The 20,161-nt window shown below is 49.7% G+C and overlaps 2 protein-coding genes across 5 annotated transcripts in view; both read right to left on the reverse strand.

Annotated features, from left to right (window-relative positions):
- Positions 1-853, reverse strand: part of PAX3 (paired box 3) — an 80,322-nt gene extending 79,469 nt beyond the window's left edge. For all 4 annotated transcript variants that reach the window (XM_062638858.1, XM_062638855.1, XM_062638857.1 and 1 more), the window contains exon 1: positions 541-853. In XM_062638858.1, the coding sequence (XP_062494842.1) occupies positions 541-625 (85 nt within the window). In that variant the 5' untranslated portion in view covers positions 626-853. The remainder of the gene's footprint in view (positions 1-540) is intronic.
- A 10,495-nt stretch (positions 854-11,348) lies between these two features.
- LOC134174171 (RING finger protein 223) lies at positions 11,349-15,611 on the reverse strand. Its single transcript, XM_062638861.1, has one exon. It carries the CDS (start codon positions 15,476-15,478, stop codon positions 14,642-14,644), a length of 837 nt encoding a protein of 278 aa, XP_062494845.1. The 5' UTR covers positions 15,479-15,611; the 3' UTR covers positions 11,349-14,641.
- Between the last annotated feature and the right edge of the window lie 4,550 nt (positions 15,612-20,161).

The raw sequence follows: 20,161 nt of genomic DNA on the forward strand, positions 1-20,161 counted from the left end.
CTGCTCCCGGCAGGAACTGCGGGGCTCCCCGGTGCTGCGGGGCTCTCTCATAGCAGCGGCCTGGAGCTCGAGAACCGCCACTTGCAACGGCCCGGCCCAGCCGGGACGTACCTTCTTTTCTAGAGTCCCTTTCGATTTCGTTTGCATTGCTTTTATTGGTTGGGCTTTTCTTCATTTTTTCCCCCTTTTCCTCACTTTTTCCCTAACTTTGCACTCCCCGAATCACAGCCCGTCACTCTACTACAGAGCGGAATCAAGGCCCGCTGCCCCGCCGACCTCACGGTCTGTTCTCCCCTCTCACCGGCCGGGATGGAGCTTTCCTGGGGTTCCAGGCCTGCAGCTGGCCCCAGTGTCGGGCCAGAGAAATTACTGTTCAAGCCCTGCCGCTGGACGGCGGCTGTGACAGCCCGGGGGATGAGCCGTGAGGCCGTCCCGGCAGTCCTCCGTCCCCCGGCTCTCGAGACTCTGCTTTGTCCCGGCCTCCCGGCACAGAGTACTTTCTCCCTTTCCTGAGCGGCAGCAGCGCGGGCGCGGCCTTACCTTCCAGCGGGAACCCGCTGCGGGGATAGTTCTGGCCGGCCCCGGGTCTCATCATCCTGGGGACAGCTCCAGCAAGAGTTGTCATCGCGGCGGCCCGACAGGGTTATATCCAGGTGAGGGCTGATCTAGGAGAGACCCGCGCTGTCAGCGGGTCCCACCGAATCAGGAGCGGTCCCGGAGGGGGTGGGGGATGCCGCCGGGGGGCGGGGAGGAGGCAGCTCCGCCGCTGCCCCTTTGTCAGTGACCCTTGCTGCCCCGCACCGGGAGGGCCGGAGCCGGAGCCCCGCCGGGCGCGAGGCTGGGCTCGGGGAAGGGAGTTCGGGGGGGCGGGGGCGGCGCTGTCCCTGTCCCCGGTGCAGCGGGGAGCGGCAGCTGCGGGGCCGGGAGCATTTATCGGCTCCGTCCCCGGCGCGGCTCCGCGGCGGCGCCGCCGCGATTGGCCGCCGCTGCCCGGCCCGGCCGCGCCGCTCCCGCTGATTGGGTGAGTGGGGCGGCTCTCCCGCATCTCCCCGGCCGCCGCGACGGCAGCGTGACCGGCACGGCCCAGCCCCGCCGCTGTCCGTACGGGACGAGCCCTCTCGCCGCGGGCAGAGAACGCCCGGCGGTGGGGAACTGCTCGGTGCCCCGACGGCAGCCCCGGCCCCGGGGAGGGGAGCACCAGCCGGGGGCTGCCCGGCCCTCGCACTCGTAAGGACCCCGTGTCACTGCGGGGCTCCGCCGTTCCGCCTCCCGCCCCAGACGGAATGCCAGGCACTAAGGGGCAGTCTCTGCCTCGCTATCCGCGAAGTGCTCCTTGTCCTGGCTCCGCTAGCCGGGCACTAGTGGGGGGAGGGGGCAGCGAGGAACAACTTTCCTGAGGCTTTTTCTTTACTTTTCTTTTTTTTTTTTTTTTTTAAGAGGAAAAGAAACACTTCCTTCTATTTACTTATTTTGCACCGAGATTTCTCTCCGTCCATAAGAAACATCTTTGGACCAAACGGTGTAACGCTTTCGAAAGCAAGAGCTGCCAGTGAGATGTCCGTGGGGATTTCTACTTTTAAAAATCAATGAGACTAGATATGTCCTGCGTTACACGCGTGTGCGTGAGTGTGCATATGCGTGTGTGCATGGGTGAGAGGCGGTGCGTGGTGAAGTCTCACTAACAAGCGTTTGTTCCCAGGAATTTATTGTAGTATTCAAACTAAACTGCTGGAAAAAATAAAAGAGGTAAAGTCTGCCTCGGAGCTGAAGTGACCACAGCAGGATATGACGCCAGGAGTGTTGTAAAGACTGTCTGTCCTTAGAGAAGGTACTATTGTGCATGGCCTTTTATTTATAACTTGGTAAGTGCCAGCAAACTCGCCTCCTTTACACTCTGAAGTGCCAGCCCAGCTTTCCACAGTGCTCTTTATTTGCAATAGTCTATTCACTGACTGTCACTCCCGACCTTCAAGTTATTCAAGACCTTAATCAATCAAAAGGATGAGAATCGTTCAGGTTTCCCCCTTTGAAATGAAGGAAACAATGTTTTCTATGCTCCCAGTACGCTGCCCCTTCACTGGCCAGGCGATCGTTTTGGAGCTGCTATCGGCCAAGGAAAGGGCCGGAGTTCGTGTTATTTAGGCAGAAATCCGGAGCTGGAATAAGGAGAGAATCCGCCCTCCGAGGGCAAGGCAGAGGCTCGGCTCAGGCACCGGGGCCCGGGAACAGCAGCGTTGCCCGCGGGCTCCGCACCGGAGTACTCGGCGGCGGTGGAGCCGGAATGCCCGACCTTCCGCAGCACGCCCGGGGAGCTCCGGCCCCTGGTCCGCCCGCTCCAGCCCGCACGCCCCGGGCACCAGACCTTGCGGTTTCCATTACGTTTTAAATGCACAAAAGCAAACCCCAAAACCTGAGCGCGCGGGGCCGCCGGCTCTGACCCGGGTAGCTTTCCGCACACCCCACGAGCAGGTTGGCAGTCAAATTCACACGACAGTAAAAGTTCAGCGTACGTTTTACACAGCGTTTGTGTTTTACAAAGCTCCCCGATGACCGAAGCTTTGAGAAAACCGCGGCCGAGCCTCGCGGAAACTCAGCTCCATGAAATCGCTGCCGGAGCCGAGCCGCGGACCGCGGCCGTCCGCTCGGGAAACGTTCCGCTAGTCCTGCTCGCACCCCGCTACTTGCCACGCGTGTTTTACTCGAGGAAGAAAGACGGTAGAAGTGTTATTAAAAAGGAAATCAAGAGGAAGCTATCTAGGATTTAATTTGCCCTCAGGCAGCGGCTCATAGGAGCGCACATGGCGCGACCAGCGCCTCCGTGACCCTCCGCCCCACTGGTACCGCTGCGGCCCAGAGCGTGGGAGCCGAAGACGTCCCAGCCCTCGTCAGGGGCTGGTGGCCGCCACCTCGATGCTGGGTCGGTAACCCACGTCCACCCAGAGAGGATGGACCCCCTAGATGGAGCCCATCCAGACCCATCGCCAGCGCAGGAGGAGGAGCGGAGCAGCTTACCGCGGCGTGGGAGACGGGTTCGGCAGTTACCGTGAGTTACGGTAACGCCTCCCCCCGGTCCCCAAAAGACACGCATCCGTGTACGTGGCGTGTATCCGCGTGGGCCCGGGGACGGCAGCCCCGGCAAGGCCGGTCCCACGCCGTACGCGGCGGATCCGTCGCCGCTCCGGTCGCAGCGGGGCTGGGAGGCCCCCCCCGGTTCTCCACTCTGCTCCCGGCCGCGTGCGGCTAGCGGGGGACCCACCGGCCCAGAGCCTTCCCCGAGCCTCAAAGGCCGAGTCCCACTCCCCCAGGACAGGCTTCCGGGCCGGGTTCGCCCGGACGGGAGGGTGAAGCGGTGAGAAACCCACCTAGTATCGCCCTCGCTGTCCTGCGCTACTGGACAACGACTGCGCCGCGGTAAGCCTCCCGCATCCTCCCGCACGGGGACTGGTGAACAAGCAAGGGGAAAAGATGAGGCAGGAATGCCTGGCCCTGCTCCTCCCTCCCCTCCTCGCCCCCACCCCCATATTACAGTCCTTTAGGCCAGCAGAGATGATTTCACGGTTTTCCAGTGGAAATAGCTAAAAGTGCTTCTGCTAATTATAGAGCTCTTCCAGGCCAGGTGCACTTTTAATTGGATTAGTAAATGCTCCATATTAAACCTGCAGCACATCAAATGGACAGTGAAAATTAGAGCTATTAAGAACACAAGCAATCATTTCTGAACGATAAAAACTACTGTTTTCCCCTCTGTTAGAAATAAATCAATTATAGTGTTTCCTGGTTTGTGCTCATACATCATACATTAATTTCTCATAAGGATTTCCAAAGCAATTCTCTGCCTAACAGCTTCTAGGGGAGGTGAAGGGGAGAGTTCAGCTTCCTAAATAGAAACGTGTAATAGAGGAGAGAAAGAGACAATAAAGGGAAAAGAGGAGAAGAAGAAGAGACTGGCATAATCAAGTGTGTGTGGTAAGCCTGGTTCCTGCTCCACTCTGCCCTTGCCATGAACACCTCCCAAGCAACCCCTGGATTCGGGAGCTCTGGACGCGGGCCGCTCGGGCCGGTTCGGTTTCACCCAGTGCCTGTTGTACTTCTCCTTCCACAAGTTTCCCTCCTCCTCGCGCTCCTCTAGAGCATTTGAGGGTTCCAAGCCGGGCCGTTGGCAGCGTGCGATGCCCAGCGGATTACAACCTCCCGGCGGGTCAGGCGTAGGGCTCCTGCAGCCACTCACCCATCCGACCGGGTCCACCCGCGTCCTCTCTGCAGCAAGTGAGACTGTGGGGGGACGGGATGTCTGCCACAGACAGGAGAAGAGTTAAATCAAACCGGTGTCGAGTTGTTGACCGAGACCGACGGCGAGTTGTAGAATAACACAAAAACTTCAGTATTGTTTCAGTCTGGGGGTTAGAGTGATACGAATGGTTAAAAAAGCCCTGCTTTGAGCAGGAGGAGAGATGAGGGGGAGAGAGGGGATAGAGCCGGACGGGGAGGCTGTGGATGATAGCACCCCACGGCGTTTCGTGGGCGGCGGCACTTAGGGAAGAGGCCGGTTACTGGGACAGCCAGCCCTGTACAGCCCAGTTTCCTCATTAGAAATAAGGTCCTCACACAGAGCCTTCGCAAGGAAAGCTTCTTCAGGCAGTGTTGTTTCATTCCCCACATCCCGTTCCTGGTCCCAGTAGTGTCCAAGGACATTCGTTACCTGTCGAGCCCGGGGTTTGGGGTTAATGAACCCCGCCGTCGCCGCGACCCCTCCGCTCTGGCGGAGCATGGGGGCTGGTGCCCCGAGAAGGCCCCGGGTTGGCGACGGAGCAGGCAGAGGCGTTGCCCTCTGCCCGGCTCTTGGGCCCAAGCCTTAGCAAGTAAGTAGCCTTAAGATTAATTGTTTTAAGGCTTTTTTTTTTTTTTTTTTTTTGGGGGGGGGGGGAGGCGGAGGAGGGCAGAAACATAATACTTTTTGGCGAAAAAAGAAATTACCAGCAAAGGGCCGGGGAGATTAACATTTGGAAACTTATGAAATGTAATCTGCATATCCAATTGATTCCCAGCATATCAGTTGAAAGGATAAAGATGCGTATCTCCATGATGGATATTGCATTAATAGGCACATAAATAAAGGTTGAAAAGTCATCACCGAAAGCTTTGAACCTTTTTCCATCGCTTTTATGTCCCATCCGCACGTCTCTCGGCACCGTCTTAAATTCCCCCACGCACTTTTTTTTTCCCTCGAGTTGTTACGTTTTCATTAATTTACAGCCACAGAGCTTTGGGCAGCCCGAGAAGAGGCTGCTCGGCACGAGAGTAGCTGTGTGCAAGGACAAGGACGGGCGACAGGACACCCCATAGCCCCCGAATCCCCTGAGGCGAGCCCGGGCACACGTCGGAGCCCCGCTGCCTGGGGGTGTTGGGGAGAGGCACTTTCTTCCGGGTGTGTCAGCGTGATCACTCCTGCCAGGACCACGAAAGGAAGGGAAATCTGGCCTGTGAAAGCAAAGCGTTTCCATGCGGGGTAGATCCGAGGCAGCTCTCTACATCGGCGACCCGAAGGGAGCAAACATCCCAGTGAGAGCCTCCGCTGCTCGCCGGCAGACGGGTGTGGCCTTACGGGGACCGGCCGTGCCCCGTTCTGGGAGCTGGTCCCCGGGAAGTGCCGAAACGCAGTTCCCGGTAGGCCGGCAGGGCTGGCCGTGGGACAAGCCGAAACACTTAACCCTACCAACGGCTCCCTTTGCGGCACCGGCCGCTCTCACCTTCCCTCTAAACTGGCAATAAATACAACATGTATTTCAGTAAGCCCTCACCTTTCTGATTACTACCAGACCCTCCAGTAAGCGATACTACAGCTGCCACTCCACACTACCACATGCCTGCTGGGACGAGGGCAGAGATGCATGTGCGGTCCCGGTCCTGGGGGGCAAGAGTAAGCGGCGGCGTGTGCGTGCGCTTCGGCTCGGCGGAGCGGGGACTGCTGCAGCGGGCCGGGCCTCCCCTGCGGAAGGACGGGGGGAAAGGCTTGCGTTACGCACGGATTTGGGATTTTAGGGATCACAGCCGAATTTCGGATCCACCTTGGGGAGGTGAGACCCACCTTGCCCCAACCCCACCGCTCCCACCTGCGAGTTTTACCCACCGAAGGGGAAATTCGCGTTCCCTTACTTCCCCCGTCCCCCGTCCCGTCCCGTCCCCCGTCCCCCGCAGTTAACAGCCCCATTTCGGAGGGAAGCGTCTAATCCTCGTTAACTACTTGTAAAAACACCAGTAGCGATTAATTCCAGCAGCATCACGATAGATTTCCACCTGGAGTTTTGCTGAAGAGACCGTGAAGGCTTCACGGACCCAAGGCTGGGGCTAATGTATTTGCCTTCGGAACGAGTTTTCACAGCGGGGCCGAACACGCGTGGCCCACTCCTGCTCTACCAGCATGTATTGTGCACCGGCAAGCACCTAGCCCTCCATCCCGGACATCCCTCCCTCCCCGCCCTGCTGTCCAACATGATGCTGCCAGGAATTAACGATATTAAGGGGAAAGCAGCCCTACTATCACAGACATTGTATTTATTAACCGGTATTTCTCCCGCAACTATATGATTTCACCGTTTATTATTTTCTTTTTTTTTCTTTTTAATGATGCACTGGTTTAAAATCTGGGAAAAGAGAAACAGAAATAGAGAGGAAGAGAAATGAAAGAAGGAAAGAGAGAGAGAGAAAGAAAGAGAGAAAGAAAGAGAAAGAAATAAAAAGAAAAGAAAGAAAGAGAAAGAGAAGGAAGGAAAGGAAGGAAAGGAAGGAAAGGAAGGAAGGAAAAGAGAGAGCAAGAAGAAAGGAAGGAAGGAAAAACAGCAAGAAAGAGAAAGAAATAAAAGGGGAAGAAAAGGTGGACGCAGGCCAAGGAGAGCCGGCCCCTCGCTCCGTGGCTGCCCTGGGAGGCCGCTCCCGGCGGCGGCTCCGGCCGCAGCGATGCCCTTGCCCTGGCCGGAGTTCTCCCGGCACTGTCCCTCGGGGGGGGGGGGGGGGGGAAGGCGGGGAGTGTTCCCGGTTCCCCGCAGCAGGCACTGCCGGGGCCAGGGGCGCCTGGTGCCGCTGCTCCGCTCCGCCACCAGTCCCGTGCTCAGATGAAAGCACCCGCTGCCCGCCGAGCTTGGCTCTGTCCCTGCCAGGCGTCTGTCTATCTGCAACATAACGGAAAAAACAGCGCAGGATTTGGGGGCTGGGGCACTTTCACCACAGGCTGTGGCGTCCCTTCGGGGCGAGCCTCACTGCGGCTCCGGGAGGAGCACCCAGCAGGTCTCGACAGAGCCCGGTCCCCCCGGCGGGCACCTAAGTCCCGGCGCCGGCAGCAGAGCTGCTCTGGGAGCAGGGGCTGGGGCCCGACTGGTGGGTCTGCCTCGGGTGAAAGGTGAAACAACCGCCCGCAAAGAAATTAGAGGGGGGTTTTGGGGGGCAGCATGGCCCAGCTAATATCTGGAACAGTGCTTTGAGTGATGCCATCAAAGAGAGGCTTTTCCCAGTCTTTCAAAAGGAAAGCAGAAGTATGTTCCAGAACAACTATAATCTCACCTATTTTCAATGCGGTTTTGATACTTCAGAAATACCAGGAGATCTATATTTATTCTCAGAATCACTTGCTAACCGAGTAGAAGAAAATGTGGTTTCTATTGTATTTTTAAGGTTTCATTTGCTTGAAAGTTTTCAATAGTTTTTGTTTTTTTTTTTTCCCCACAGAAGAATATTTTTCTGTCCCCCAATATTACCCATGCAACTAACAAGTCCTTATTTACAATGTGGAAATCAAGCTGGCATTGTGGCTCACCACCACAATTTCTAAGTCATAAAAAGCTTCATTCTTCCCATTTTAAAGTACAGCAAATTTCGATCTATATCTCAAGCATATTTCTCGTATTTCAGCCAGTAAAAAAACCTTCCAAACCCCAAATGCTGTTATTGCTATTTGTTATTAAGCAAAAGATTACAAAATAATAGCCAAAACGGACTTGTTAGATTTTGCTCAATGGTTAAACAAAGGGGTAGTATGGGGAAACATTGCTTACAGCTGGACCTGTAATGAGATGCAGTCTAAGATTTAGATTCCCTGGCAAATAAGGAGAAGGTTTGGGGAATGATGATGATAATATTAGTTATTATTATTATTATTATTATTATTATTATTCCAGCTATTCCTCACAAATTTCATGTTCCAATGAGACAAGTCAACCTCTCTGTATTTGTTTACAGTGAAAATCTCCTTAAACTAACTGAGATATTTCTCAGCTGAAGCTATTTGTAAGGGAATACAATCACCTTGATTCAAAATCTCACAATCTGCACGGCATGTGAAAAGTAAGCCTGAGAGCAGCTCAGAGCTAGAGCTATGAGGCCAGCTTCGGACCTGGGTGGTTTCAGTAAGTAGAGATACACGCTAAATGGAGGGCCAGCATTGCTCCTTCGCTGTAACACAAGCAGAAGTATTTTATGCTAAATTGATCAATGTAGTTGAATGTGTCTAGTATGAATCTACGTACCCCCATGGCAGAAACCGCATTTTGCTAATGCAGTTGTCACATTTCTTCCAAAGATCTCAATTTCTGCATGCTCCCAGAGAAAATACTGTATAAAATAAGTTGCAGGGTCTTCTAGCTTTTATAAAAGTGAGACACCAAATTTAAATATCCTTCAGAAACATTAGAAATCATAGCCATGAAAGACCCATCGCTTCCTAGAACCATCTGTAACATGAAGGGAACTCTTGTGATGTTTCTGTGAAGATCTTGCACAAACTTACAACTGACAGGGAGCCACCTCTGATGTGGTTTAAACGAGCAGAGCTTAATACAAAGATTAATGTTTTCTTTGGCAATATAATATGCTAAGAAAATTAATTAACTTCCAGTGAGGTGTCACATATTCTCTAGACTAGTAGAGCAGCCAGGGACACTCTACAAAACGTCTGTAACACAGGGAAAAGGACCACTGAGCTCAGGAGGATTTAAGTGCACACGAAGAGCTCTGACAAAGTTACACAAACCATTCTCCTACACTTCTATTTCCACTGAATATTAGACATTCAGTATCATGTCCATAAACATATCCACAACCTATTAATATCAAATGCACTGTTTATGCTTAAGCCTGCAGGTCAGAGATGATTAATAACCATTCCTCTGAATGACGTTCACATTCGTATTTAAATACTGTCTTCTTCAGCAGTTGTTCTATTTTCACTGACACACAGAACACAGGGATATGGGAAAGAGGCTGGACTGTGCCAGTCATGGATGTGAGCAAGAGAGCTGCAACAGCACCTTCCCTCGCAATTCACATAGACTACTCCCCTAAGTAAAGGCTTTTGGCACCAGGTGTTAATACACAATAGCACACAGAGGAACTTGTAGTTCACACACCCCTCGAATTCCCATTCATCAGGGTTTTGCCTGTTTGCACAACCAGCAGCCTTGGCCAGTTGGAACAGTTCACCCACTCCAGTGAAATCACTCACTGAAGTAAGATTACAACTGAAAATCCACATTAACCACGTAACTACACCCATATTATTCAGTCTGTAGTATCTGTCTGCGCACAGGCAGCTGCCTCTTCAATCATTTGCAAAAGGCAGCATATACAAAGTGTTACACACAATTAGCTACTTTGGGATGATACTCACAAGCAGACTTAACTCCCTGTGAACAGTAATCTGAGCTACAAAAGAAGAGCATTAAGGTAAGAAGCAACAGTATTTCCATAGTCAGCTGTGATCCACCATATTTTAATAATGTATTTTTACAGTGCAAGGAAAAAATAATGGAGGCTTACTCTTTTCTGTTCTTTGAAGCATAAATGCAGATAGAACCTCACTTTTGAGAGTAAGGTGGTCTTTCGGGGTTCTCTGCCCGCCATATTACTATTGAGCTTGATTTTAAAACTGTGCTTCCAAAATGCTGTCTCAACCCAGACAAAAATGAATTAAGATGCAAATTACTGGCCACTCTAGGAAATTCAGGCCATGGTTCTAACTTGCAGGGATGCATGACTCAGTACCCACTGCTGTTGGCTAGTTTTTTTATCATTCAGCTTTGTGGTACATTTCTAATGATTGAAAATATGAGAGTAACTTCTATGTCACATTTTACATGGTAAAAGAATACAAAAGTACCTCTGTATGCAGGCCTATCAACCAACCAAACTAGTAACTGAGGTTTATATTCCTCCCATGCATTTATGGAATACTCAAGTGTTTTTCTACCAAACCTGCCTTTCAAAAACACGAATACCTGCCATTAAGCAAATTAAGATTGTACAATTATTTAATACTTGTGGGCTAGTGATGCAGAAATTAATCTGATTTCTTCCCTGAAGCTGCAGCATTTACCAGAGACACTTTCAACGGAGAGTACAGAAATGAAAATTTGTGCAATGTGGCACTGAAAGTACATGACATGTTAAAAAGATAACGGTTCTTAAGAAATTGAATTCTTGAGCACAAGAAGGGCAACATGAAAGAAGTGAAGTTGTGATGTGGCAGTGATTGTCCCAATGCATTCCCATACATCATAAATGGCAGCAGCTCCCCAACAGTAGCATATACTGAGCTTTATCAGCTAACTAAACAGTTAGCTCCAGTGAGGACCTCTCTCAAGCAGAGATGGTGGCCACTCTCCCAGCCAAGATGGAAAAACAAGAGTTTATTGCATGTACCTACCACCCAGGCTCTGTTGACAAACTGGGTTGTGCCCTCCTGTCTGCATTTTCCTCCCTCTCTTGGACCAATAGCATGGATGTCTGGCAGACGAGCCCAAACCATGAACCTGACAGTCAATCTAACCTTCCAGTTTGGAGTCTGGTATGCTCTGCTCAGGCAGAGCAATAGGGGATTACTGCCACAAAACAAAAACAAACAAAAAAAAAGATCTTTTGGCACAACAGGAAACTAGAGATCTTTCAGACTTCACATAGCCTGTGATCTCACAGAAGCCACAGAAATCCTCACAGTCAGGCCTTCATTTACTTCCCTGGTGCTTCCATTTCTTGGCTGTAGCTGCTTGTGCCCCAGACTGTCTAACATAGAGAAATGTTGCACAGCAAAAAACCAAACCAAAACAAAGAAACCCCAAACAAAACAAACAAAAAAAAGCCAGCAGCTTGTATTTCCCATGTTTTTCCCCACGGTGTAGTGGCATACCCTGCCTTCTCCGCTTTCCCACAGAGTGCCCCAAAGCACTGTTTTCTTCTGCAAGATGTGTGGATAGTGTAACTGAGGTGTACCCCTTCACCTGCCTATCTCTGTGCTTTTTTAAGCAATTAGAAAACACAAGTGTTCTGACTGAAATAGCTACAGTAATAAAACACCACCAGCCACACAGATTTTCTGTTTCTGTAATTTTTTTACTGAAACTCAAGCAAAGTTTGGCTTTGGACAAGCAATCTGTACACTCCAAGGAACCCAAAATACAAATGTCATACTGGGATTCTACAGTAGCCAGAAATGTATACAATGCGACTTTTTTTCTGACTGGTACTGTGATGTGGATCCAGACTAATGCTCCTGAAACCAGTGGAGTTTCCCAAAATTTGCATAAGCAGAGAAGGGTTTGGCATAAGATCAGACTGTCCATTTTAATTTGGCTCTGAAATATTTGAAAATATATGGCTAGGAACCTGATATGTAATATGAGCATTCAGTTGTGAGTAAGCCTGAAAATCCTGTTTAGGCCTGTGATCTTCAACTTTTTGCAACGTGCCAACCTCTAAACATTTTAAAGTTCACCCTCATGTAACAAACTGAAGCTTCTGTTGATCAATTTGCTTTTCTTACTTACCTTTTGCAGATCCTTTAGTAGTCCATGGATCCCAGTTGAAACCATTGGTTTAGTCAAAATGGCAAATACTGTTTACAGAAAAAAAAGGCAAGAATAAAACTACGTTGGGGAAAGAAAACAAAATAAAATACGGACAATACATTTCTTACTGCAATCAGTATTTCAGGGCATAGCTACCTAATTGCGACTGCAGCTCCTGTAAACATACCCACGTTGGTGCGGGCAGCAAACCTGCAACAGCCACGCTCTCAGTGCAGCTGGAAAGCCCACAGGAATAAAGCAATGCAGAACTACTATGCAGCAAGCTCCAGCTGAGCTTTACGGGCCCTCAGAGCTGGTTTCAGCATGCCTGCATGAGATGGAGTCATAGCAGTGACTGCTGGCCCGGCTTATCTGAACTGCAAGGTACTGGCGCTCACCTGATGGAACAGTAATGAGGATATGCATGCTGTGTTTGCAGTAGAAGCACAAACAGGTAATTCATATATTGGCGTATACGATGTACACATGTACATATTTTATAGATTTATTTTTCTCAGAAAACATTGCTGCTGTTTATGTCCATTAATTTACATATATTTATTCTTACTACAGCATCATTTATAATACTTCACTTCTATAGCACCTCCTCTTCAAGGATCTCCAATTGCTTAAAAACTTTAATAAATAAAGCCTCACATCTTGCCTGTGAGGTAGGTCAATGCTATTATCAAACTTTACAGATGCAGTAACTGAAGAACAGAGAGGTTAAGGCCAAAATTTTCAAAGGTTTGTACCTGAAGTCAACCATCTAAATTCTCATTTAGATGCTTAAACAAAAGTCTCATGATTTTTCTTTGGTGCAGAACATCCACAACTACTGCTGAAGTCAACAGGGGCTAATGGTCAGGCCTGATTTTAGGAGGCATACACCTTTTACACGGCTAACGAGCAACTCTCAGTTGGAAAACACTGGTCTAAATACATGAACCACAGTCAGAACTGCAGCTGAACCCAGTAATTTTTCTCCTCAGGGCCTCTATGTTTTGATATACAACTTTAAAAGGCTGGTGCGGATCTTTTTAAATAGACATAAGTGACACAAAAATCATACACTGTTCCCATGAACTGCATCCATCGCAACAGAGTCTGTATAAATACCACTTGGGCTGGTGGGGGTGCCAGGGGGTTGTTTTTCACAGATTTGTGATGACCAAGACAATGCACAGCACATACCACTTGTGCAGTCATAAAACACATCACACAACTTCACCCGCTGTCTTTACATTTCTACATAGTAAATTCCTTTGCACTTGTGATAAATAGAAGTGGTCAAGTAAAGGTCTATTAAGAGGATACGTGTCAGAGTATCATGCAGACAGCTTGCAAAATACACACACTAAAAGATCACTCATAAAATTCTTGAATTGTTAAGCACGAAAATAATTACCTCATTCCATTACAGTACTGTTTCGAAACACGGAATAAGCAGCATTATCTTATTCCCAATATAATAGATTATAAGTAATTAAGTTAAAAAAATTCAGGCACCAAATGAATTATCCTGCAACACAGAACAGTATCTATGTAGAGTGCTCTCCTTAATATACTACAAGACCAGCTGCAGGGCAACGTTTTTCCATTTCGGATTATGAGCATCTTGTTACATTTCAAAGACATCTCTGATGTTCCAACCTCACAGGACAGAATCATCTTCTACCGGCCTTTACAGAAACTCGTAACACAGAACAGAAACTTACCAAGAAGGAAAACCACCGTCTTATTACAGCTACCTCAAAGGTAAATGTTCAACACACAAATTATGCTACCGCAATCCACTTTTACGGTGATGATGAAAGTCCGTATTTTAATGTGGGCTTCTCTCACTGTGCAAAAATTGGAATCAGTGGCCAGTGAAACATTACTCTCTACCACAGGAGTCTCTTAGCTCTATTTTAGAGCTCCATTAATTAAATCATCTTCCATAAATTGTTTTAAGTGTGCACTGTACTGTTTCAGTCTCCCACATTAAATGAGAATTTCAAAGAACTAAATAAGAAAGCTTATTTTAAGCAACCAGCAGAGGGCCCGATGGCCTTCTAATAAAATTATAACAAAACCGTACTCAATACATTGTAGGGAAACTTTGGCTCAGTCTCCTCGAGATAATACATTTATGTTACAGCTTCTTCTGTATGTACTTGTTAACTTCATAAAAAGGAAAACACAACGCATTTAACATCGTGATCCTGTTCTGCTCCTAATCACAGCGAATCTCTCCAATTATCTTCCAGGTGGGGGCAACAGTAAGCCAGTCTGCTTTCAGTTGCGAACGTGTCCTTCTGCACCAGGGAGCACCCAAACTTCGGTGCGCTCCCAACCGAGGTGGCGAGGAGCGCGGTCGCCAGCCTCGGAGCCCCAGCTCCCCGGGGAGGCTCTTCGAGATATCTTTGCTGGAGAGGCGTACTGCCCTCCCTCCCTCCATATCGGGCCCTCGCCCCTGCAGACCATCCCCACCACCTGGGACTGTGCCAGAGCCGCGGGGCTGGCCTGGCTCCCAAGACACACCGTGTCCCCCTGCCCGGTGCCTGGGTCCCGCCGCTCCCCGGGCAGGTCCGTTACACCCAGGACTGCCATGACCTGGCCCGTGTCCGAGCTAACACCGATTAGACAAGGGGACCTTGCGAGCAGGGCCGCGGCCCACCCGCTCCTGCTACACAGGGCCGCCCGGCCGCGCTCTCCCTCACAGCGACCCGCGGGTCCTCTTACAGCCTGCTCCGCTCTGCTCGCCCATCCTAGCTCAGACCCTCATCGCCCGCCGCCGCCCGGCCCGGCCCCGCTCCGCTCCGCCGATGCTACGTGTCACTCCTGCGGGCGATCGCCGCCCGGCCCCGCGGGGTGCCGTTGGCTGTCGCCCCGCCAGTCGCCCCCGCCGCCTCGGGCCGGTACTTGAGCCAGCAGATGAGCCATGTGACGACGACGGAGAAAAGGGCGAGGATGCTGGCCACCGAGAGGCAGATGGGCCCCACCGGCGACGGCGAGGCCGAGGCGCCTGGCCCGGCGTCGCCACCGTACTGGTTGACGAAGATGAGGCCGGTGAAAAGCAACACCACCATAGAGAGGAAGGAGACGACGACGCACACGCAGCCAGCGCTCAGCGCTGCCCGCTTGCAGCTCTGGCAGCTCTCGTAGCCGCCGCCCGAGGAGCGCGGCCCGGCCCGGCCGGCGGAGGGCTGCGAGGCGAGGGCAGCCGCCGCCTCCCTGGCGCGGGGCGGGCGGCGGGGCGGCAGCGGCGGCAGGCTGTCCTGGGGAAACGGGTCGCGGGCCCGCAGCTGCGGCGGGCAGGCGGCGGCCAGCTTGGTGTTGACGGGGAGGCTGTGGACGCGGTGGTCGGGCAGCGCCGTGCGGTGGCGGCAAAGCGGGCAGGCCAGGGAGCCGCCGGCCGGGCGGCCGGGCCCGGGCGCCGGCTCATCGCTGGAGGGCTGCTGGGCAGCCCGCAGGTGCAGCTGGCTCAGGCACTCCTGGCAGAAGGTGTGCAGGCACTCGAGCAGCTTGGGCGCCCGCCGCTCCAGGTCGAAGTAGTTGTAGCAGATCTTGCACTCGTAGTCCTCATAGCTGGGGGCGGCCGCCGCCGCCTCATCCTCCCGCCGCCCGCCCTGCCCTACGCCGCCCTTCTGCGCCGGCTCTGCCATAACATCTCGCCGGAGCTGGGAACAGAAAGCCGCGGAAAGGCGGAGAGTCCGGGGCCGCGCCACGCCGCGCCTCGAGGCGGGCGCGGAGCCGGGGGTAGCCGCGGCCCCGCCGCCTCCTGGCCGCGCCCGCGGGCTGCGGCACGGGCCGGCGGGAGGCGGGGGGAAGGGAGCGAAGGAGGGCAGGCTGCCGCCTGCCTGCGCCGCCCGCCCCGCTGGCGGCTGCCGGGGGCTGCTGGCGGCTGCTGGCGGCTGTCGCGGGCGGGGGGCGGGATCCGCGCCGCCCGCCTCCGGGAGCCGCCGCCGGTGCGGGGACGTTCTCCCGGCGCGGCCCCCCGCGTCCCGGGGCAGCTGGAGGGGGCTGCCGGTGCAGCCGCGGTGCCCGTAGGTGGGCTATTCCGGGTAGCTTTTTAGTCCTGAATTGCGCTTTTGTCATCGTTCTGTTGATTGCACAGTTTATGAGGGTTACCCAGTGTGATTGTGCGTTGGGATTACAAAACATGCGCTGGGCAGCGAACGCGGCTAATCAAGGGTTAATATGTCAGGTTAACATCTGTTCAGTGCGTTGCTAACATGTATTTCTTTTCGGGAAGAACCTCCTGTGCATGGTGATTTTCTTTCATTATGCGCAGTGAAAATAAAAGGTGTTTTGTTCTGGAAACCAGAGGCAGAAGTAGCCCCTGATGTTTTTATTTATATACTGACATGGCTACAAGATGGAGAGCTTTTGCCCAGTTTGATGAAAAGCAATCCAAACAATAAAGTGTTCATAGCTTCTGATGTCATATGTTAAACAATCAGGTGGATTTCACTAAATCCAATTCTGCTCTGTCACATTAGGGAAGTCTGGAGTAAATCCATTATCTTCAGCTGTAGCAGAGGCCATAAAAGTAATTATTCATGTGTAGTTCTGAAAATGCACTTGCAGGTGGGAATGGTTCTAGGCAGGAAAGGCCCATGCTTCAGGCACCATGGTGCTAAAGATGCATCTTAGGAGCATCAGCTCTGGACTGAGCTGTCTCTGCTCAGACATCTTCCCTCCTGCTGTCTGACAAGCTGTATCAGGTATGCTTCACTGCAAGTGCTAGGGGAGGCTCCCTGTTCTCAGTACTGGATCCTTCTTCTGTGTGCTAGGACTTTGTTCTTGAGCCCTGAGCATTCTCGCAGATCCAAGCCAAACAGGGAAAGTGCTGTTTAGAAAGACTGACCTGTCGGAAAGATGAAAAGGTACATACTGCTGAATTGTGTTGGCAGATCTGAAGATTGTCCACAAGTTGTTGAACAATAAAACTAGCAAAAAGGGAGCTTCCTTAAAGTTTTTTTGGCTTAGCATGAACCGAAATAATGGGATAAAGTCAAACAGAGAAGAGTAAGAACATTCGCTGTACAAGGAGCCAGATCTTTTTTGCAATTTATCCTAGGAGGTGACTTAAAGTCTGTTAAAAATCTAGGTTCAGTCTCCGAAAAGAAGACAGAAAATGACACTTGCTGTCACTGTCCATAGTGCACAGCTGCTTTGGCATGAGGAGCCAAAATCCACCCCTTTTTGAAAGCCCACAGCAGTGTGCCACCTTAGAGCTAACCTGCCCTGTCACCTGGGGGACTTTTCCCAGTACTGTGTATCATCCCTGATGAATTTGGACAATTTTCATCCATCTGACTCTGGTATCTTCCAGACTCTGGTATCTTCCATTTTTTACACTAAATCTCATCTTATTTGCTCAGATAAATGTATGTTTCTGGTAGTTTGGTGTGTCTAGCCCCTTTTTCTTTTCTAGCTACTATTTCCCAGTTAATATCATCTTCCTATTGAATTAATTAATTGTTCAAAGTATATGTCAAATTAGCACAGGTACCGACCTTGTTATAACCAATAACTGATGTTATTGCCACTTTCATAGCCCTACAACTTCCAGTTATTTCTCAAAACACGTGGAAGTCCTTAGATCCAAGCAAATCTGAATTAATTTTTCAAGTCCAATTTTCTGATGCACTGTATCAAATGCTTTAATAAGGTCCAGATACATCAGCTGCATTTCTGGTTCAAACTGCTTTGCCCCTGTCTTTTGTGTTCTGAGTTTTTTATCTGATGTGTATCTGCCTTGAGGTCAACTGAAACTCCAAAGTGTATGAAAGTCAGCGTTGGGAAAGCTTCCTGTAATTCTGGCATGAAAACTACACAGAATGTAGAAAGCAAAGTTGAGCATAACTGAAAAATAATAAAAAGTAAGCATGCTAAATATGACATTAGGTTAAAATTTACCTTTTTGATAAAACTAAGAAGGAGAAAAACTGTTGTATAGTCACAGAAACTTCTTTGGTCATCATTACCCTGTGAACACAATGCTGTATAACTAGATCCTGCACAAGCAAGGTTATCTTGTGGACCGTGGGGTCCCTAGAGTACATTGTTTAATAGGACATGTAAGCTGCACGGTCCCCACATCTGGAGAGATGCTGGGTTTTAGGATGGAAGGTTGCAACTCCTATTTACCTCTTTGTGTATCTGGTGGCACTTACGGTTCTGGCCTTACCCTTTAGCTAGCACAGGAGCTCATGTTATGACACAGCAAGTCAGTTCATGGAGACAATCCAACTTAATGCTCTTTATTTTATTAGTTTTTCTGCTGGGACAACTCAGCCAAGCAGGGTGCTGCCTGGGTGCACGAAGTCTGCAGCCAGTGCAGGGAAAAATGCCAATGGCTGTGTGGTAAAGAGAGAAAATGAGGCTGAGACCACAGTGACAGTGACTTATGTACACTTACCTTACTATGGAACAAAGCCGCTAATGATTTCAGCCCTTTTGTCTTAATGCAGCATCGTGTCATGTGTATAATGGGATATTTCAGTCCAGAGCGAGGCTTGAAAGGCTGCTGTGATAACCTGAAGAATAAGCTGTGTTTTTGTATCTGGTGGCAGCCTATCTGTGTAGGACAGTGTTCAGCTGTAGCTCTCAGGGGGTTCGCAGTTCACTGAGGGTGTTTGTGCAATACATGCTCCTACTCCCTATGACATGGTCCTCCGTTGCTTGGACCAGCAGAGCGCTTTGCCTGGAGTTAGTGGCTTCTTGGCTGGAGTCCTTTGGTGATTGACTCCATGATTCTTCACATGAAGAGAAGAGATATTTCCTCAGATTTTTAGGAGTACTGTATTTCAGAAGATCCAGACATGTTCTCTCTTTTAGTCACTTTAATTACAATGGGTATTTGTTTTTTGGATTGTCAGCTTGTAGAATTGTTCTTTAGTGGGAAAGATGTATTAGTTATTGTAAAAAAATCCCAAACCCTGAAATGCAGCTGAGAACTGAGCTGATTCTGAGGGCTGACTTTTGGCTGAACCACTATCAGAAATTTTGGATGTTATTCACCAGAAATTGTGTTATGTATTCTGAGCAAAAGCGGCAAACGACCTTTACGAAATACACATTTTTCCACTTAAAATAATCATCCTTGTGGCTGGTAAGAGTTGATTTTCAATGTTTCAGATATTGGTCCTGATTCTCCCAGTGCAGTGTGCCAGTTTTATGCTGGTGTAAGGCTTGCTCTAAGAAGTGTTGTAACAATGTAGAATGAATGTCTCACCAATGTGACAAGCCCAAAACCTTGTAGAAGAATCCTTCCTTTTTCTTAAGGGACATGCTGGCAGACATCCCTGTAGCAATATTATTGTGTTTAGCTGTTTTAATTCTTCAGAATGTCTGTGTTGCTGAACAATAGGTTTGTTTAATGAAATTTGATATCTTCCTCTTTATTTACAGGTAGGAAGAAAGTTCTCCCTGATGGATGGATAGGATGGGAGTGGATCCGATGACAGCCCTTTCACAGTAAAAAAGTTAACCCCCCTGTTTTAGTCTTAAGTTTTCCATATATTTCAACAGTTAAATAGCTTATTTAGGACTGACACAAAGGCCATTGAAGTCAAACAGCTCTCTTAAGTCCTTGTGTTTAATATACTGTTTCATTTGACATCAGAAGCTTTCTGACAATATTTTAATATTGGAAGATTTTTACTTTCATAAAAGCCTACTTATTGCATGACCTTCTGGGTGCACTAAGTAGCTAAGCCTAGAGCTCATTTGGTAAATCTTTAGAAAAGAGAATTCTGGTTTTCATCCCTCCATTCAAGTTTATTTACATGAGTTTTATTCTCCAACCCCATTTCCACTCACTTTTGAGGGCTGGCAAAAGCTGTGAATATTTTTTATGCCCTATCATTGTATTGTAGGATGCTGCAACATCATCTTCTTCATGGTAACATATTTCATATAGTGTATTTCTGAATAATTTACAATTTAAGTGCTTTTTTACCTTTTCTGTCTTGGAGCTACTATAATAGCTATTGCATGTGTGATCTATTGTATTCAGTACAGAAGGAAATGTTAATTTTCAGTAATATTAGAATACCATTTCAGGGGGCTGAAAAAGGAGAGAGAAAGGATTACTATTGTAAGCAATTCCACCTCAGTCATAGCTGTATACAAAATATGTCATTCTCTTAATATACATAATAGGAAAGAAGCAGAGGCAGATGCAGAGGTAAGATATTTGGTGCCCTTTTCCTTCCAGAAAACCACTTTTTGCATTGTAGCTGCTAAATATGGTCCTACTTCAGTCTCGGGCAATGTTTCAGGCAATGAGGAGTGTGTGAAAGACAATGCCTTCACTGACCACTCACTTCTGTGGGTGA

Source organism: Pezoporus occidentalis, unplaced genomic scaffold (genome assembly GCF_034315485.1).
Source record: "Pezoporus occidentalis ecotype Australia unplaced genomic scaffold, CSIRO_AGI_Poc_V1 ctg59, whole genome shotgun sequence".
Classification (NCBI taxonomy): Eukaryota; Metazoa; Chordata; class Aves; order Psittaciformes; family Psittacidae; genus Pezoporus; species Pezoporus occidentalis.

What these genes read in the sequence shown, in the direction of transcription:
- LOC134174171 (XM_062638861.1), bottom strand. Translation starts at nt 15,478, where the DNA reads ATGGCAGAGCCGGCGCAGAAGGGCGGCGTAGGGCAGGGCGGGCGGCGG.